This window comes from Poecilia formosa, unplaced genomic scaffold (assembly GCF_000485575.1).
Source record: "Poecilia formosa unplaced genomic scaffold, Poecilia_formosa-5.1.2 Scaffold41, whole genome shotgun sequence".
NCBI lineage: Eukaryota > Metazoa > Chordata > Actinopteri > Cyprinodontiformes > Poeciliidae > Poecilia > Poecilia formosa.
Genome location: NW_006799980.1, coordinates 1,012,656 through 1,030,618, shown reverse-complemented (window position 1 = coordinate 1,030,618; position 17,963 = coordinate 1,012,656). Strand labels below are relative to the sequence as shown.

Sequence of the window (17,963 nt, the reverse complement as noted above, 5' to 3'; positions counted from 1 at the left end):
TATATATATATATATATATATATATATATATAAAATAAACAGAGATAATTGTTACATAAAAAAATAATAGCAGCCAAATAAAACCCTGAAGAGCGAAAAAGGGTTTGTTATATTTCCTGTTTCTGATGGTCGTCGTCTATTTGCTCCGCTGTTCATCCAAATGATCTTGGTGATACCGTGGCAACCAGACAGATGTCACAAATCCGTGAGGCAGGCGCTGGTGGACGTCTCCACGTGGACGCAGCCTCTGGACCCCGAGCGCGACCGTCCACGTCGCAGGTCGATCACGAGGCTCCGGCTCCTTTCGGATTCTGTTGTCTGGAGTCGAGCCGTTCCGAGGAGGGAGTCCCACAGCGGGCCTGTGCTCCATAGCTGCACATACACAAGCATGCAAGCAGGTTATTACAGCGAAACTCAAACGTTTTCATATAAATGCGAGTAAACTTTAACATGTTTTATTGGGGTTTCATATAATGAAACTCCTATGGGTGGTGTGCAAACTTTGGATCTAAATGACTGCGTAAGAGTTGTTAACAGATTGCAGAGATAACTGAAAAATTCAAATCACACATATAAGACTTGGAGCACAATGAACACTTGTCCAACCAGATCAGAGCAAATTAGCTTATAAAAGTTACCAACTGAAGCTTTACTCCAAGAGTGACCAGAAGAAAACAGTTCTTTAAAGTGAGCCACGGGATGTCACGTTTAAAGTTTGCCAAGACTCAACAAACACATTTGAGGAAGCTTCTCTGGTCAAACGTGATCAAAATGTGAAAGTGTAGGCGAAACTAGCAAAACTGTCTGTGTGGCAGAAAACGATACACCATCTAAAGGAGGAATACGGTGGTGGTAGAATCATGCTGTGTGGATGTTTTTCTGCAGCAGAGACAAGAAAATCGCTTAGAGTTGATGAGAAGAAGGATGGAGCAAATCGCAGTATAATCCTGGTGGAAAACTTATTAAAAGTTGCACAGGACTCATTTTCCTTCCCACTTCACATGATCAACTATTTAATGTTTGTCTGTCACATAAAATACAACAAGGTTTTTGAAGCATTTTTAAGACAAAATGTGAAAAGTCTGACGGGTTATGAAGGCTTCTGGGATGCACAATCGTCTGATTGGGTGTGAGACGGGGAAAAAAAAAAAAACAAGGGTGACGGTGTCAAACCTCGACAGAGATGTTGTCGTCGGGGTATCTTCTGTAGAAGATGGCTCGGAGGTTGAATTCTGGGTTTCCGTCCTCCTTGAACACTCGCGTCCTGACGGCGTCGCCCTCGCACCGCACCACGGCGTAAACATCTGGAGCTGTGGCCACGAGGCAGGAAACCCGGCGTGATGCAAAGGGACAAAAACAGAAGGAACTGAAAACAGAGCAAATGGAAGCAGTCGACGAGGACCGAATGTGGCCAAAAGAAATGTCGTTTTCTTCTTCTGCTGCTGCTGCTAAGCCAACCTGTTTGTTTGGGAGGTTTGAGTCCAGATGCCCTGCGCAGATGGATTGTGGTCACCACTGCTGGCTGAGGTAGAAAACACTGGAACAAAGATGGAGTTGGCAATTCTTCCTTTAATTCCCTTCAAAGAGAAGAAGAAGAAAAAAACAACAACAAACAAACAGAACCGGGATCATGAGCTGAATGCTGAAAATCATTTGTCACAAATCGATTCCTGTTTGTAAGAGTAAAAAATGTTGTTGTTTTTTTTTAACTGGAGATTAATTAATAGGTAGGACCAATCAACCAATCTGCCCTGATGAACAGACATAAACTAAAAATCGGAGTCAACTGAAGGGTATCTGGGAAACATTGCTGGTTTCAACCAAGCGGAGACTGGAAACGCTGCATCATCTGTTCGCTCATAAACATTTATGGTTCTGTTTTGTTCCCTTGATTTCGAGTTCTGTGTGTTCTGGGTTCGTTTTGCTTTTTTTCTTCTTTTAGTATATTTTCGTGTTTGCCTATGTTCTGTTGAGTGCTTATTTTCTCTTCCTCCTATTTTATGTTGTTTTTCTAGTTTGGTCACAGTTGGTTCCCAGTCGTGGTGACGCGGTTTCTGAGTGACACGTTTCCTCATAACTTTAAGGCAGTTTTTGAACTGTGCAGTCTGTAACTTCCAAAGCTACCTCAGACCTGTGAGAAAAGTCAACCTTCCCTTGCAAAATTTACGCCTTACAGACATGAGATAGGTTGATGCTGTCGAGCTTTAGCAAAAGCTTAAAGTTAAACATCTAATCGAATCGAATTTGGAAAAGCAAACGGGTTAATATCAACCTACGAGGTTTATGATGAATTTAGACATTAAAAGTCTATAGGATTGTCTCGCTAACACATTTTACTGGATGACAAACTGTCCCAGAAATCATTGTGATAAACAATATTATTGTTTTGAGATCATTTTTCAAGTAATATATTGATATAAAGAATACTGCACACTGCAACTGAATGATATCTTAACACCAAAAACATCCAAAAAGAGTAAATAAAATGCATAATAAATTCTCGTTAAACAAAATATCCCTTCAATAAAATGTTGATCATCTGAATGGAAATTATGGAGCTCATTTTAATTTATTATGCGATTAATTTATTAATTGATTAACTGCTTATTGTCTGACCCTCAATAATTTGTCTTAAATGTCTTTTGTGTGTGTCAGGTACTGTTTACTTCTTCTCTTTTGGTTAGGTTTAAGAATTACAAACTACTTGCTCTGAATTAGGATATGGTTTTATTACACCTCATCCGAATAACTAGTCCCGCCTCACCAAACATCAGACCAATCTGACTTTCTCTGAGTGCCAGGACGACTTCCTCTGACCTTTTTGCGCTGTGGCACACCTGAGTTGGATGCGAGAGTGCGAGAAGAGCCTCAGCAGGAAGTGCCCGGTGTCGCCCGGCAGGAAGGTGGTGGGCAGCACCACGTATCGACCCGAAGCCAAAGTCCCCCTCAGAGTCACGCTGCGGGAGTCCATGTAGATGGAGCTGGCCGCCTGCTCCACCACCAGCTGCACTCGGCTGCAGCGGTTCGCCTCCACCTCAACCGGACAAGATGGCGGGAGAAGGCAATGAAATTTCAAGGAGCGAGGGAAGGTTCGTGTTTGGTTTGGAGTTTCTTGCCCACCTTCAGCACCTCGAAGCCTATTGGTAGGTTTTCCCCTCCTCCGTTTTTCTTCAAGACCCTCCTGTCCTCCTGCTGCAGGCAGATCAGCACCTCCTCCTCCTCGTTTTGCACCTCAAACATGAACTTAAAAAAACAACAACAAAAGAATGTAATGGGGTAAATTTCAGCATTTTGTGTGTGTATGTGTGTGTGTTTGTTTAGGTATGTTTTATGATGTCTGTACCTGTGGATTGTGCAGAAAGCTGTCCCTGTGGTTGATGCACCCCCCACAGCGACTCCTCCTGTCCATCTCCTCAGTGACGTCTCTCCTTTTCGTTCCTTCCTGACTGCTCTCCCTGACCTTCTTCCCTTCAGGTCGAATGTTGCTCAGGGCCTGAGCAGAGCCGCTGTACTTCCCTGCAGAAAGAGGGGCTGTGCCAGGGGCATCTGGAGATGGAGCCCACTCCCCGTAGCTCTGCGTCTCTCTCCAGTGTGAGCTCGGCCACAGCAGCGTCCTCTGCACCAGCCGGCACACCACCACGTCTGTGAAGTAGCAGCAGAAGTCCTGGAAGTCCATCCTGTTTGGAGGGGAGGAAAATTTTAAAATGTATGCATGAAATTGCTTGGAAGGTTGGAAAAATTATGTTTGTTAAGATATATTTTGAGATTTTGAATGAAAGACTGCGCACCAGAACTCTCCAACATCACGAACAACAATCCCCATCTTCTCCCGCTCTGCTCGGCTCAGCTGCTGCCACTGCTCTGACCTGCAGGGGGCGTGCAACAACAACAAAAGGTGAATTCATCGTATAATCACCTGCGTAATACACCACTTATTTATTCACATTTTGTCAAACGGACACCTTGAACTTCAATGTATTTTATCCTAGTGGGATTTTTGTGATAAACAAAAAAAAAATAAAAATAAAAATAAAAAAATAAACAGATTTTAAGGGATTGTCTAACTCTATAGGGTTGGATGGAAAAACTGCAGATTTTAAAATCATTTAATAGATTTAACTCAGTAACGCGCCAACTGGTTGAATTGCATCAGAGGCGTGAAATAAATAAGTGAAAACAATATGTGCAGTGGTTTTATAACTACAGCCAAGAGAGAAACAGCAGTCAAGACATCTTCACTGACTTCAGGGAGAGAAAATCTTCAGACTTTAAAAATATTTCTTCTTAAATCTTTCCAGAATGTGACTTTTAGAAAATCTTTACGTAAAATTCTATTGTGAATTTTCCTCCCATTTGTCTTTTAGTTATGCTCTGTTTTTAAATCTATTTTAAGCCTTTTGTTCAGTGTATTTGGTCGTTTCTTTTCTTTTGCACATTTTAAAGAAGCTTGTGGTACGTGTGGTTTTTCAATGATGAGACCGGTGGAGTTTATATTGAAGATGCCAGTCTCCAGATGTGTAAAACTGGTAGAGACACAAAGGATTTGCAGATGCAGTGGAAGGTGTTTCTAGAAAGTATTGCCACAGGTGGGGGGCGACCACAAATGCACGCCACACTTTTTAGATTTTTATTGGACACATGAAATGCTGCGTAATCATCTATCACATAAAATTCAGCTTAAATCGCTAAAGTACATTTGAGTATAGTGTGTAAAAAGTTCAAAAGGTGTGAACACTTCTGAGAGGTGCTGCAGATGAGCTCTACTGTGAAGCAGATGACAGAGTGCAAGAAATAAACAAGTAGTGTTTTAACTTCTGGAAAGCTTCATTGGTCCGTTGTGGCCATTTTTCCCAGTTTTCTCAGAGCTCCGTAATGTAAACAGCAGATGTTCCCCTGTAAAACATTTGCCTAACTGTTGTAAAATGCCTGAAATTGTCCAGAAAAGTTGCAGTGGCATTGTAAAACGTTGTAAACTACATCGTCAGCTGAGGCTTTATTCCTAGAGCGCCTACAAAACGCACTCAGCAGTCAGAAGAAAAGGTTTCAAAGCGCCCCTCACCTCTGACTCCAGGCTCCTTTCCAGTCCGTGGTCCCCCACGGGTTCCTCATGCGCACCATAAAGAGTCGGGACGTCCCACCTGTCCTCGGCGGGTTCTCCGCCAGCCTCACCTTCCTCACCGCTGTGATGCCATAGGCGTGTCCTCGGACGAGCCCGCAGTCCAACACCGACTCCACCGTCTCCCCCTCGGCTGGCTGAGAAAATGTGAAACGTTTAGTAATTTGCCAGCAACATCTGAAACGTCGAAGCCCCTCAGGGTCACAGAAAAAAAAACAAAGTCCTACCCGGATGGAGCACGTGATGAGGGATTTGTGCTCATGGACCTTAGCTAATGTCTGGAAGAGTGCCTTCCTCCGCTCGCTGCTCAGGCTGAGGGCCTCACAGTCCAGGCTGAGAGGCTCCGAAACCCCTCCAGTGAAGTCGATGAGGGCCTCCGCAGTGTTGCCTCCCTCTAAAGCCTCATAGCAGCCATTTAGTCTGAAACCGAAACGCAAACTGGTTCAGGGAGTCGTGTGTGACTCTCACTTCATCCCTTTCTAAGTGTCAGTCAGTTCATTTACAGGAGATTTGTGGCGTTGCCTCCGGGCTTCAGCGTTGCGGGGAGTTTTTCTGATCCACACAGGGTCGAAATTAGACATGAGTTTACACACATTCACATCAATTCTTAGAAGACATCTTGTTCCTCTTCACTGCAGAACAGCCTCCTGGCATGGATCTGACTTTTTACTTTGTCATATATATATAATTTTATTTTATATCAATAGATTGTTTTCTGTTTTTTATTTTTAATCTTTTTTTCTACTTATTTTATTTATTTTTTTAATATTATTTTTTAGCTTTTATCTTCCTAACTTTTCAATGAGCTTCAAGTATTTCAGATAATCATTCCAAAAGCTTGTTTGACCACTTTAAAACTTATATAAAAATCTAACTAAAATGAATTTCATAATATTCATTTTTATAAAAATGTATATGATTTTTACAAATTATGTAAAAATCTAACTAAAATGAATTTAATAATATCTAAACAATGTTAAGGCAGTTAAATAAAGGCTTAATTTTTTTTTTTTGGTTTTTGCATTATTCAGGCATATTTGGGTCCAACTCACCAGCAAGGCTGGAAACAAAAGAGCCCCGCAGCATGATTCTGCCACTGACGTGCTTGAAAACGGGGGCATTGTTGTCAAGCCTCACCTTGTCTTCTCTCTGCTTACTTCTTGTTATTGTGGCCGTATATTTTAAGTATCTTTCTCCAGTTATCATAAAGTTTACCTCCCATAGAAACAGGGCTGGTGCATGTGGTCCAATCCATTGATTCATGTTCACTGTTCACGTTATAACATGAACTTCTTCCAGTTTATTGATCATAATTTGGCATATTCAGCAAATGCTCATTTGCTAAAACAGTTGGTATAAATCACACATTTAAATGTTTTCATCAACAGTTTCAGGGAAGAAATCAAACGTTGACTGGAAAGCGTCCATTTTGCCTTTTTACCCTTTAATTATCATCAAGTCAGCAGTAACGGGATTTAGCAAAGGGGCTTTGTTCTCTCTGTGGGAAACTCTGGATCTCTGGAAATGGGTGTTTTGAACCTTTGCTGGAGTCCTTATATGATTGCCAAGGATATAGACAGGGTTATTTTGGAAAATATAAGTAGCTGCCAAGCTTTGAAAGAATATTAATGCTCCACTTGTCCATTGGACACAGTTTTCTGCTTCTCCTTACTTGGCATAGGCCTTCTCCAGCAAGGCGCTCCAAAACTCTCTTGGCGTTGCCGAGCGGCAGAAGAGCAGGACTCCATCTTGACTGACCGGCAAACGGTCGTCCACCACGACGTCGACCCAATGTCCGAAGCGCCAGAACCTGAAGTGGAAGATCCCTGCGTACAAGTCTGAACGCTTTGGGTTCCACTCCTGATCCATGTGGTTGGGAATGACCTGGAGTGAGGAGAAGGGGTGAGTAAGATTAGGGGAAAGTGTAAAGGCAGGACACAGAGCTGATAGGACAACGAGTCTGGAGGGAGAACCTTCTTCCACAGTGAAGGCTCGGATGCCAAGCAGGAAATGGCTGCCACCATCCAGCAGTTACCCAGACTGCCTTGGTGCAAGTCGCGAGTGCTGATACCATCCACAAACAAACGAGGGTCTCTGCAAATTTGCTGGACAGATGAGAGACGTAGCAAAGACCAAATCAGGTTAAAAAGCAAATAAAATCACATCAGTCCACACTGATTAGCTTCCATTCATTCAAGGGGACAGAAAACAAGATGTTTTCTTTTTTTAAAGAACAAATCCTGATGTTTTCCAGACAAATGATGGATGTGGGGGAACTTCTCTATCCACATGTGGATGTATTTAATGGCAACACAGACCACCTCCATCTACTGCAGTGATTCTTCATGTCTTCCTCGGAGAACGTACATTATCATGATTTACTCCGCGCTTGCTATTAGCTGAAACTTTCTTTTGGATTCCAAACCGAGTCCGAACGTCCTTCTTGTTGATATAGTGTCTAATGGCCATGCTAACTTAATAAACGTCATAAAAGTATGAGGACAGTAATGCTTGATGACGTTAGAATTGGGTGGACCTCTTTACGTGCGCAAAGGGAGGATAAATTGGCCTCGAGGGCCCTGTTGGAGTGATTGTTTTATGACTACAACTTCGAAGTCCGAAGAACTGAAGGAGACTTTTGGTTGAGGAGTAAAACATCTTGAAGAAACAAGTTGCCTTCTTTAAGACCGTCACGTCCTGTAGGACAGAGAATCCTACAGGACATGGCGACCAGTTTGGACATGGTGGGGCGGAGAGAGGAGAGGTACACCCTGGATCGAGATACCCAGGACAAACAACCACAAGCACACACTCATATCCGAGTGAAATTTAGAGAAAGCAATTGACAAAACAGTCATGGTTTTGGACATATGCGTGGAGCAAGAATAAGTGGAGAGTACCTATGTGTCCGCAGGAAGAACATCCAAACTCAAGGTCAGGATTCAAGCTCCAACAACTGCTCCACCGCGCAGCCCGGCTCGCAAAACCATAAAGTACGATTCCAGACTTTTTCAAAACAGCATAACACAAACCAGAAAGGACCAGAAGGTAACATAACATTTACAGCACAAGCTACACCCCAACTACTGTAATAAAACATTCATTCCTCGCCATAAAAACATAACCGCTTCCCCAATAAACCTGCGAATTATAAAACCTCAAAGTTGGCTGTTTTTTTATTCACATCTACATGGTTGGTGTAGCTGCAGTTTTCAGCTGCAGTGGCTGAAAGCATCAGCCATCACAACACTGCTCTAGAAACAACCAAGCAGTCTATTTATGCACTGCTGCTTTTTTCTGAACTCAACTATTGACACCAACATGGCTGTCCATCTGCATCTCCTCCCCGTGGGAACAGAGTTCCACTGCCTGACAACCTCTCTAATTATAGAAAGCGCTTTAATTAATCCACTTGTTGAAATGCGGCACACTGAAGTTGCCTTCTCAATTTAGATCAGGGACCAGAGGTGATGGATTCATAAATTAGGCTTTTTAGGCATTTGCTAGGATTGTTTTCGGTTTTAGTACTCGGACACTTTTACTCCACAGCAAACTCACCCGCGGCCTCTTCCAGGTCAGTCCAGGTGGGGGCGCCCTCTTGTAGAAGAGGGATTGGTTTGTGGCAGGGAACAGAGGGTCTTTGAAGAGCGCCCCTCGACGCAGGCAGGAGCGCCTCAGCTTGGCGAAGCTCTGGCCCTTGAAGTCATTCACCGCTTCCAGCATTCTCACATCAAACGACTGAAACGAGGTGGAAGGACGATACTAAAAAGGACTCAGAGATTTAAAAAACAACAACAACAAAAAAAGTACTTGAGGCATCACCTGTAATGATGTGAGATCTTAAAGACATTGTTAAAACGGATAATTATTTAGATCATAAGAGTTGGACTCATTCTCATTTTGGGCCATCTCAAAAATCTCAATGTTCTTAAAGGGCCGGTTGTGCCAGAATGTACTGATAAAACCAACTAAACTGTTAAAATATCAATAAAAATCTTTTTGAGCATTAAGTATGTGTTTCTTACAATTAAATGATATTGAACATTTTTTTTTCACACTGATCAGTCCATCCGGGATTTTTTAGATTTTTTTTTTTAGCAATCAAAATCACAGATTTGCTGATTTAAAAATATCTGTAAGGAATTTTTTTATGACTTTTGTGCTAATGGATGATGTTAAACATTTTGGTAACACTTTATTTGAAGGGGGTGAATAAGACTGACATGACACTGTCATAAACACNTTGGTAACACTTTATTTGAAGGGGGTGAATAAGACTGACATGACACTGTCATAAACACATGTCATGAACATCGATAAGTCTTCATGAATATTTATGACTATTGTCATAAAGCGTCATTCGGTAAATTGTGACACTTTTAATACAAAGTTGACATTATTGAAAATGTGTTCGTTATGACAACGTGACATTACCCAAGACAACGTCGTTGTCACGACAACGTGACATTAAGCAAAATATTATAAATTGTCATGAATGTCATAACAAGTGAATTTTAAAATGTTATCCTTATAAGACAATTATTTCTGTGTTTCCATTAAATAATGTCAAGTTGTCATAATGAAGACATTTTCATTAATGTCAACTTTGTATTAAAAGTGTCATGATCTATCGAATGACACTTTATGACAACAGCCATAAATATTCATGAAGGCTTATTCATGTTCATGACAGGAGTTTATGACAGTGTCATGTCAGTCTTATTCACACCCCTTCAAATAAAGTGATACCAACTTTTTATTAATCGCTGTATTGAGAAATCAGAAAAAAAAAATAGGAATCTGTAGATTTTGTGTGAAATTTGAGTGCATTTTGCAGATTTGTTGAAAAACTGGAGGGACTTATACATGTAATTTGGAGTGTGTAGGGCCACATATAAAGCTACGACGGGCCACATTTGGCCCATGGGCCTCGAGTTTGACACACGTGATTTTTAGATTGTAGTCTGCTCCCGTTTTCACAGCTTGGACACGCCTACGATATCACATGTGGTCTGTTAGAAATCATGAAAAGTAGCTTTATTTTAATCAACCTGATAAATGTTTTCCCATTTTGTCTGAAACTTAGAAGCTGTTCATCAAAAACTTTCACCCAACGCTGATCCATCAAAATACAAAACCTCATCGTTTTATGAGACGGTTCCACTCAGTGGTTCACCTTAGGAAACACCGACCCTCCGTCCGTCTTATTCTACCTGCTCTGTGTGATGAACCAACACCACCGGCAGATGTAACTGCCCCAAAGCACTAAAGCTGCCACCACCACCATGCTCGACAGTTACACAATGCAGAGTTCTTGGGTTTGAAAGTCTCAGCTTATTTCCACCAAAGGTTTCCTGAGAATTTTTGGTGGAAAACTTCCTCCTGCACCCAACAACATGAAGACTACCGAGTTTATTTCAGTGCAGACTGCTTTTATTTTAACTTGATGTCAGTATTGACCTTGTGGGCCAGCTGTTTTTGAATAATTAAGGGTTTTACCGCTGCATTTAGTTTTCCTAACACTTTCCACCGAGTTCTTAGGGAAGATAAACACTATGATAGAAATTTTAGGAAACAATGTTTTTCATTGCTTCCATCATGTTTTGTATTATAAGACAGGCAGAGAAGAGTAACATTGCTTTTTCCTTTCTTAAGTCTGTCCAGGATTTTTCACGCCTCAAGACAAGAAGTTAAATTATGGTCAATATAATAAAAAAAAAAGAAGAGCACAGTTTCACATCCTTAAAATGTGTCTGTGTTTACGTAACAGCTATAGGGCGATACTTGAGTGTTTGTGTTTCTGTGTAACTGTATCTCCCTCCACACAGACAATAGACAGATGGTCACCATGCAGGGTGACATAATACACAGTTACACCTGGGAATAACCTCACACCAGTAAAATATACTGGTAATGCAGTTTTTGACGCTTTATCCTCACACATCTGCATGTAAACTTCTATGCTCCGGCATGAACAAGGGTGTTTTCTAAGAGTTTGAGCGTCACTTACTGCTTCTTCCGGCGTGCCGTCAGGTGGTCGTTCCTACGCTTCCTTCTTGTCCTCGTTTGTGATGTCTCTCCCATTCAGTCCTCATCTCAACATGGTTTGTAACTCCAGGTCCCCTTGTGCCGTCAGGGTTTCCTGCCTCTTCCTCACTCACTCCTGGAGGATCGGTTGCTGTTGATTGTGCTGCGAATGTCACCTGAGAAACCAAGAGGCTGACACCTTCTCCTTTAACTGCTTCACTGCCAAATATCACATTGATTAGGCGCAACATTTACAATGTTGAAGCTGTGGACACCAAGCGGCTCTGAAGGAGCTAAATTAGGCCAGGGAGCTGGATCTAATTTTAGGCTGGGTGTATTTTGAGAAACACTTCAAGGGGAAAAATGGGAACGCGGACAGCTGCTTTAAAAATTGCAATAAATAGACATCAAACAGACATTTGAACACAAACAGATCCGATGGTATAAGGCAATTTTCCTACTTTAATCTGTTCTTACACTGATGTATTAATACAGGATGTGAAATAAGAACTGTGTTTTTCTAAGTTTAAACATTTCTAAAGAAGTGATTGACATTATATTTACATCCAAAGTAATGCACATATACAAAGGGAAATAAAATAAATTTTGTTCTGGGAAAGCCTTTTTGATAGTTAACTTCTCCTGTATTGAGAAACTAGTTATTAAATTTCTCAGGTGGGATTTTGACCCATTCTTCCACACAAATGAAACAATAAATCTAGAAGGTGCTGAGGGTTCTTTTTATGCACCCCGTTCTCCAAAGATGGTGCATTCACTGTCCAAAGAGTTCGGGCTTGGGCTCATTTGACTAAAGCATATTCTCCCAGTATTTCACTGGATTGCCCAGAGCTTCTGCAGCAAATGTTAATCAAGTTTTAAGAGTCATCTTGCGCAGTGAGGGTGAACAGAAATAATTAAAAATGAGGTCTTTCGGTATGCATTTCATAAATAATAAAACCATCAAGATGCAAGTAAAAATATGTCATTTTACGTTTGCATTTTATTTAATTTTCTTATATCTCATTTTACTAGACCCATTTGTCCTCGATACGTAAATTTTTGCATTTTATTTGAACAAATCGATGTTTCCGCTTTCCTTTTATTTTACCATCGAGCCACCAGCAATCGACTATGCGTGTCTGCTTTGATGCAGTGCGCATGCGCAGGGAGAAGGTAAACGATGCAGATGTGACTGAGGCGACGCTAAACTTGAATTCTCTCCATTTTAAGCACTTATTCAGAATGAAAGCGTTTATTCTGGCTGTCGTTTGTGTCTGCGGCTTTGCTGCTGGGAGTGAAGACGAGAGGCTGCCCAATAAATGCGAAGGTTTGACGACAAAAAGACTCTGGAGTCGTGTTTGTTGCAACTTTTCTGTTCTTTTCGAAAGTCAGTAATTAATATTGGGTTGTTTGTTCGTGCTAGTTTGTAAGTTTCTAACAATGGAGCTGGAGGAGGCTCTGGAGAAAACTGGTCGCTCTAAAGAGGTTCTGGAGGTTGGAGAGGTGCTGGACACAGGCAAGAGGAGGAGGAAGATTAAATACAACACCTCGTAAGCCATATTTTTCGTAACATCCTTATGTTTTAACTCAATGCCAGGATGGAAAGAGATCAGCAGTGACCTTAGACAAGCCGCCCATATATGTTTTTCACTTGGCCTACTTTAACAATGATCCCTTTCTTCAAGTAATGTTTTTAAAGTTGTAGTGAGCTGATTATTACATTTGACATGGTTGTAAAAAAAAAAAAAATTCAGGTTCAAGTCCATGATGGCATCTTGTTTTTTTTTTTATTTGGCTTTGTTGCATCTTGTGTGTTTCCTGCTTGAGATTATACCAGTGTTTTCTTTGTAGAGAGTTTGTGTTTGAAGTTCTGCAAAGAGTTTTATGCCTGCGCTTGTTAGAAGTCAGTATTTAATCCTTCATGTTTTATTTTAGAGAAACCCGTCTGACCGAGGCCGTGGACAACATATGCGAGCGCATCCTGCAGTACAGCGTTCATGCCGAGAGGCCTGGCAGCCTCAGATACGCCAAGGTAGCGAAAGCCTCGGTGGACTGAATGCTTTTCTTCAAAGCTTCGTGAAAGCTGGGATTGCTTTCTACCTTTTCCAACACTAAACTGAGAAATGTGTGTTCGCTTTTAAGCATGTGGTTTATCGTCTTGTCTTTAACGTTGACTGCAGGGCTCCAGTCAGACCATGACGACGCTGAAGAATCTGGTCAACAAAGGAGTGAAAGTAGACCTGGGCATGCCATACGAGCTCTGGGACGAGCCGTCTGCGGAGGTGACAAATATGAAAAAACAGGTGAGGCGGAGAACACCCCCATTCCCGACTGCGGCTAAAGGTAAACGATTGTCAAAGCGATGTTTTCTTTTTAAACAAAGTGTGTTTTGTGCGATCAGTGCGAGACGATGCTGGAGCAGTACGAGGACGTGGTGGAGGATTGGTACTTCCACCATCAGGACCGGAGGCTGGAGAACTTCCTCTGTGAGAACCACGTCCTGAAGACGTCAGAGCGAGGTGGGACAGAAACGGAGAGACGCTTCAGGCCTGCTTGTTTAAAATTCTGATGCTCACACGGTGATAGGAAGCCATTAAGAAAGTGCTTTAAATAATACTTATCTGAATCAAAAGTCTAACTTATCTAAACCATGCATTTAAAATTTCACAGATTTTATCTTGGCGCTCCTCCTAAATCGTGTGCTTTCCTTTGCTCAGAATGTCTTCAGGAGGTGTGGAAAGGCGACGTGGGTCTTAAAGGAGGAGCCGAGGAAGAAAAGAGAGCAGATAAAGAGGGAACGGCACACGATGCCGGAGAACTTTGAGGGGAAAACCTTTGGATGAAAGTGAACACTACACCTCGGCTGCATCTCAGAGGACGGAAGCAGAAATTATGCATAGAGGAAGTCTGTTATTCTGTTTGCAGATGGATAATCTGCATGTTGCAACGTGACACTTTATATATTATTTGCATCAGAACAGTATTTCTACTTCATATTGCCCCATGTACAGTTTTATACATTTGAAATAAACCTTTTTAACAACATAAACTGCTTATGCTGTTGTCTTTAAACTCATCATTGGAAGGTGGTGTCAGAGGTGCTGCTCCGGTAATCACTTCTAATCAGATTCAGCTGTGTGGCTCCTGCAGACAGACGATGCCATCAGAGAGCCAGACAATGCCTCGTCTTGCTGCTTATTTCATCTTCTCTGTCTGTTTTCTGAGAGCTCGGAGCTACACGAATAAAACTGAACCAGTTTTTCTTTTTCTACCTCACTCTGACCCGGCTGCTTCGGAGGTCAGCTCTCAGGCTCTTGAGGTGAGCTGTCAGGAGGACAGCATGGAGATAGTGATGAGACCTCTCACCTGTTGGACCCCAACCCCCCCGAGCAGCTTGTCGGACTGAGGCTCGGGCCATCTGGCTCTGGACGGGATCGCTGCGCCGCCAGCCGCTCCGCAGATGGAGAGTTCATCATCAGGGCTCCTCCGGCTGAGTGTGGGAGCAGAGCGACGGTCGGTGAGACTTTTCCACCCCCAGCTGCATCGGATCGGAGCTGCTCCCTGCTGCCCCCTGCTGGTTCTCGTCCTGGTACTGCTTCGCGGGTTTATTTTTTTATTTTTATTTTTTGAAGTTTACAGACGGCGCGGTGCTGAACAGCAACATGCTGCTGTTCTTCTTCCCTGGATCTTCACCTGGTGAGACGTTCAAGACGGAGGGAGCTGCTGTTCCTGTGCTGTGTCGGTACAGAAGGTGAAACATTAAGGGACGTTTAATTTAGCCTCACTAAACATTTATCGATGTAGCAATGTTTTATTCGACCAGCTGCTTTTTTTTTCTTGCTACGCCACGGGGAATTTAGATGTCTCAAAAATACATTAAAGACTAATTATATACCTAGCTGCACAACTCTGTAAAACATTCCGGAAGTACTACAAAATATCTCTTCCAGAATTGACCAAATTCTTTAATGAAAAATTCTGGTTGTTTTCCAGAAGGTTACAAGGTGCTGTACCCAAATACTTTACAGAACTTAACAGATGCTTTTGTGATGCATATTACTTTCTCCGGGCTTAGAAGTTGAACTTGGAGCTTACTTTCCCACGCATACCTGATTGGCCAGCGGGAGTACTGGGACATTTCCCGCTGGCCTGCTCAGCTCATCGATTGCAGAGGTTCTGGGACCAAAGATTTGATTCAGGTCGTACTAAATAAAATAATAATAATTTTGTGAGGACGTCTATCACAGGAGTGCAGAAAGACACCAGGTTGTGCACAAGTGTTATGGCAAAAAGCATGTGGATGCCAAAATTGGGATTTTTTTGCTAAAAAAAAAAAGGACAGATTTGACACATTTATCAGCTCAACATGTTTGAGACATTCGACTCAAACATGTTCAGATGAAGTTGGTGTCTGATTGAGTTCTCCCAACTTTTCCTAACAGCAACTCAAACACCCAAGTATTGTGTTGGTAAGGGTGCAGTCTCAGTGAGAATAGCATTTACAGCGGCCATTGATGGTAAACTTTATTTAAAATTTAATTCAGTCCTGGTGACTTGCATTAATTCTGCGGTGGCCGCCTGGGATGGTATCAAATTCCCTCCCTGGATTACTGTTACTGCTGCCTGCGTGTGTTGGCACCTGTTACTTTTCTGAACGTACGAGGTTGTTTCTGAAAACTTGCCAGGCACTTAGAAGTAATCTTCCAAACTTTGGCAGTAACAGTCCAGGAATTAACAGGTGCTTTTTTAGAACTTATGAAAGTTCTTAAAACAAATCTATTAAAGTTCCTGGAAAGACCCTGGAAGGTTCTGGAAAATATGCCGTGTTCCAAGAAAGTAACCTTGATGTTCCAGGAAAGCACAGGATGTGTTATTTAGTGCTTCTACCCAACCAAAAAAGTATCAATTCTGAATTTCTGTTATTTAAGCCAATCAAGAATTATTTGTAACAATCAGTTTTTCGCATGCTACAAATGTACAAAGCTACTTTTTAAGGTAAAAAAAAAATCACTAAGTACTTTTTTACAACAATACTTCGTTTGTGCATAACCCAAGTTTTACCCAGCTTCATCTGTCAGACAGACAGCTTCACATTCAAATCTAGAGGATTCTGCATACCGATGAGCAGATTCTTGACTCCGACTATGAGGCATTTAGGGCCACAGGCTGCAAAACTACAAATCATCAGCCGCCCACCACTTTGCTTCACAGATGGTATGTTTGTGCTGATATGCTCTGTTTGGATTACTGACATGAGTGAGTTACGACAGAACGTGTCTACTTTGGTCTCAGTTGTCCTAAATGACATTGTCCAGATGTAACCTGCAAGTGTTATTCTTTTTGCAGAGAACAGACTTTCTCAAGAGGAAACCCATCTGAACAACATAAACTAGTTCAGACTTTGTCTTATCATAACTTTTAATATTTAACACTGTAACTGACACCTGTTGAGTCTGAGAAGTTTTCTTTGTTTGTTTGTCTGAGATTTATGTGGTCTGATTTTTGGAACTACAGGAGGTACGCGGTGAGCAGCGGAGCCCTGCTCACCGCGTTGCTGCTTATTATGAAAAGGTTGAGGACCACTGAGACTTTTCTCATCTCGACTGAACAAATGAATGATGAAGAAGCATCTCTCACCTCCCTGCGTTAGGTCTTCATCAGAGCTTCATATCCAGGCAATTATACACAGTGCTAGAAGTATCATGCTTCTCTCTTCTCTTTGGTTCTACAAAGCAGTGTGTCGGCGAGTTGAATGACACTTTTCAGATTTTTATTCATATATATATTTTTATTATTTTGTTTCTATCCCTTTTCACAACAGTGCACTACATTTTGTTGCTCTATCAAGTAAAATCCAAACAAATACACTGAAGATTGTTTTTGCAATGTTAAAAAAGTGCCTCAATTTAAATGGGTATATTGGTAGAGGTCCTTTAGAAAACCTGGAGAAAATATTCTTGAAGATCACCATCACATTCAAAAGATATGAAAGTAAAATATGAATCAATCGGAGCTTTCCCAACAGTATAAATTAAGGAGACCTAATCTGATAGGACAACTGAGTCATGTTGAAGCTAAAATAATTAGAGATTTTTTTTTTTCACTGTCAGATGACTGAAGCAGAGAGAGAAACTCACCTCTTTACTTCATGAGTGAGATGGTGGACATCCTGGCCTCGATAGACCACCATCATCATCATCATCACCCTCCTCCCTCCGCCTGCATGCAGGCAGCTGCGTGGCCACCCTGACTCCTGATGTGGACTCTCGGCCCAGATACCCCTTCATAGACCACCAGGGGCGAGCGCTGCGATCTTTAACGTCTGCTGCGGTTCCTCCACGGCCGATCCATCCACTTCCTGCTTCGCATTATGTCCGGGCTGCAGGGGTTAAATCTGATAAGGACATGCCTGTTGTTTGCAGATGTTTCACAGACTCCCAGCTGAGCGGCTCCGGCTCTCGCTTCCTGCCCCGGGTCCGGGACGACCTCCTTCACATTCAGCTGGAGCCTTTCCTCTTCCATCAGGACCGGACACGCTCTGTCAGTGCCAAATTTCAATGCTTTATCATTTCAGTTCCTGCACAGATAAAAAAAGAAAAAGAAATGTACATTCTACTATCCTCCCTGCAGATTTACATCACTTGCTACCTGGAAGCTGTTTCCCTCTCTTAGAAGGACCCAGAGAAAAAAGCCTGCGCTTTTACAACCGGGAGGTCAGTCAGTGTTTGGGAAGACGGTCATCCTTAAAAAAATCCATGCGATGCAAAACACATTTGGTTTTGCTTTCAGGTGGAGGTCAGCAGATGGGGACGATCATGCG

At 42.1% G+C, this 17,963-nt stretch overlaps 2 protein-coding genes across 2 annotated transcripts; one reads left to right on the top strand and one right to left on the bottom strand.

Moving 5' to 3' along the window:
- Positions 1 to 55: 55 nt before the first annotated feature.
- Positions 56 to 11,687, bottom strand: LOC103137536 (calpain-5). Its single transcript, XM_007551318.2, has 13 exons — positions 11,127 to 11,687; positions 8,675 to 8,854; positions 7,090 to 7,221; positions 6,789 to 7,000; positions 5,344 to 5,536; positions 5,060 to 5,253; positions 3,789 to 3,866; positions 3,344 to 3,677; positions 3,121 to 3,243; positions 2,838 to 3,034; positions 1,459 to 1,577; positions 1,174 to 1,310; positions 56 to 372 (listed from the first exon to the last, which is right to left on the bottom strand). Exons 2-13 carry the CDS (start codon positions 8,837 to 8,839, stop codon positions 196 to 198), a joined length of 2,061 nt encoding a protein of 686 aa, XP_007551380.1. The 5' UTR covers positions 8,840 to 8,854; positions 11,127 to 11,687; the 3' UTR covers positions 56 to 195.
- A 465-nt stretch (positions 11,688 to 12,152) lies between these two features.
- cnpy4 (canopy FGF signaling regulator 4) lies at positions 12,153 to 17,827 on the top strand. The gene is made up of 9 exons (XM_007551316.2): positions 12,153 to 12,470; positions 12,567 to 12,693; positions 13,079 to 13,175; positions 13,324 to 13,446; positions 13,545 to 13,662; positions 13,861 to 14,660; positions 14,776 to 14,894; positions 17,254 to 17,683; positions 17,774 to 17,827. Exons 1-6 carry the CDS (start codon positions 12,275 to 12,277, stop codon positions 13,965 to 13,967), a joined length of 768 nt encoding a protein of 255 aa, XP_007551378.1. The 5' UTR covers positions 12,153 to 12,274; the 3' UTR covers positions 13,968 to 14,660; positions 14,776 to 14,894; positions 17,254 to 17,683; positions 17,774 to 17,827.
- Positions 17,828 to 17,963: the final 136 nt, after the last annotated feature.

Excerpts from the sequence above, each read along its gene's own strand:
- LOC103137536 (XM_007551318.2), bottom strand. The coding sequence starts at position 8,839 with ATGCTGGAAGCGGTGAATGACTTCAAGGGCCAGAGCTTCGCCAAGCTG. Across the intron at positions 5,537-6,788 it reads CTGGAGAAGGCCTATGCCAA|ACTAAATGGCTGCTATGAGG; the intron begins GTAAGGAGAAGC and ends TTTCGGTTTCAG. Across the intron at positions 3,035-3,120 it reads TAGGCTTCGAGGTGCTGAAG|GTGGAGGCGAACCGCTGCAG; the intron begins GTGGGCAAGAAA and ends TGTCCGGTTGAG.
- cnpy4 (XM_007551316.2), top strand. The coding sequence starts at position 12,275 with ATGCGTGTCTGCTTTGATGCAGTGCGCATGCGCAGGGAGAAGGTAAAC. Across the intron at positions 12,694-13,078 it reads AAGATTAAATACAACACCTC|AGAAACCCGTCTGACCGAGG; the intron begins GTAAGCCATATT and ends GTTTTATTTTAG. Across the intron at positions 13,663-13,860 it reads CCTGAAGACGTCAGAGCGAG|AATGTCTTCAGGAGGTGTGG; the intron begins GTGGGACAGAAA and ends TCCTTTGCTCAG.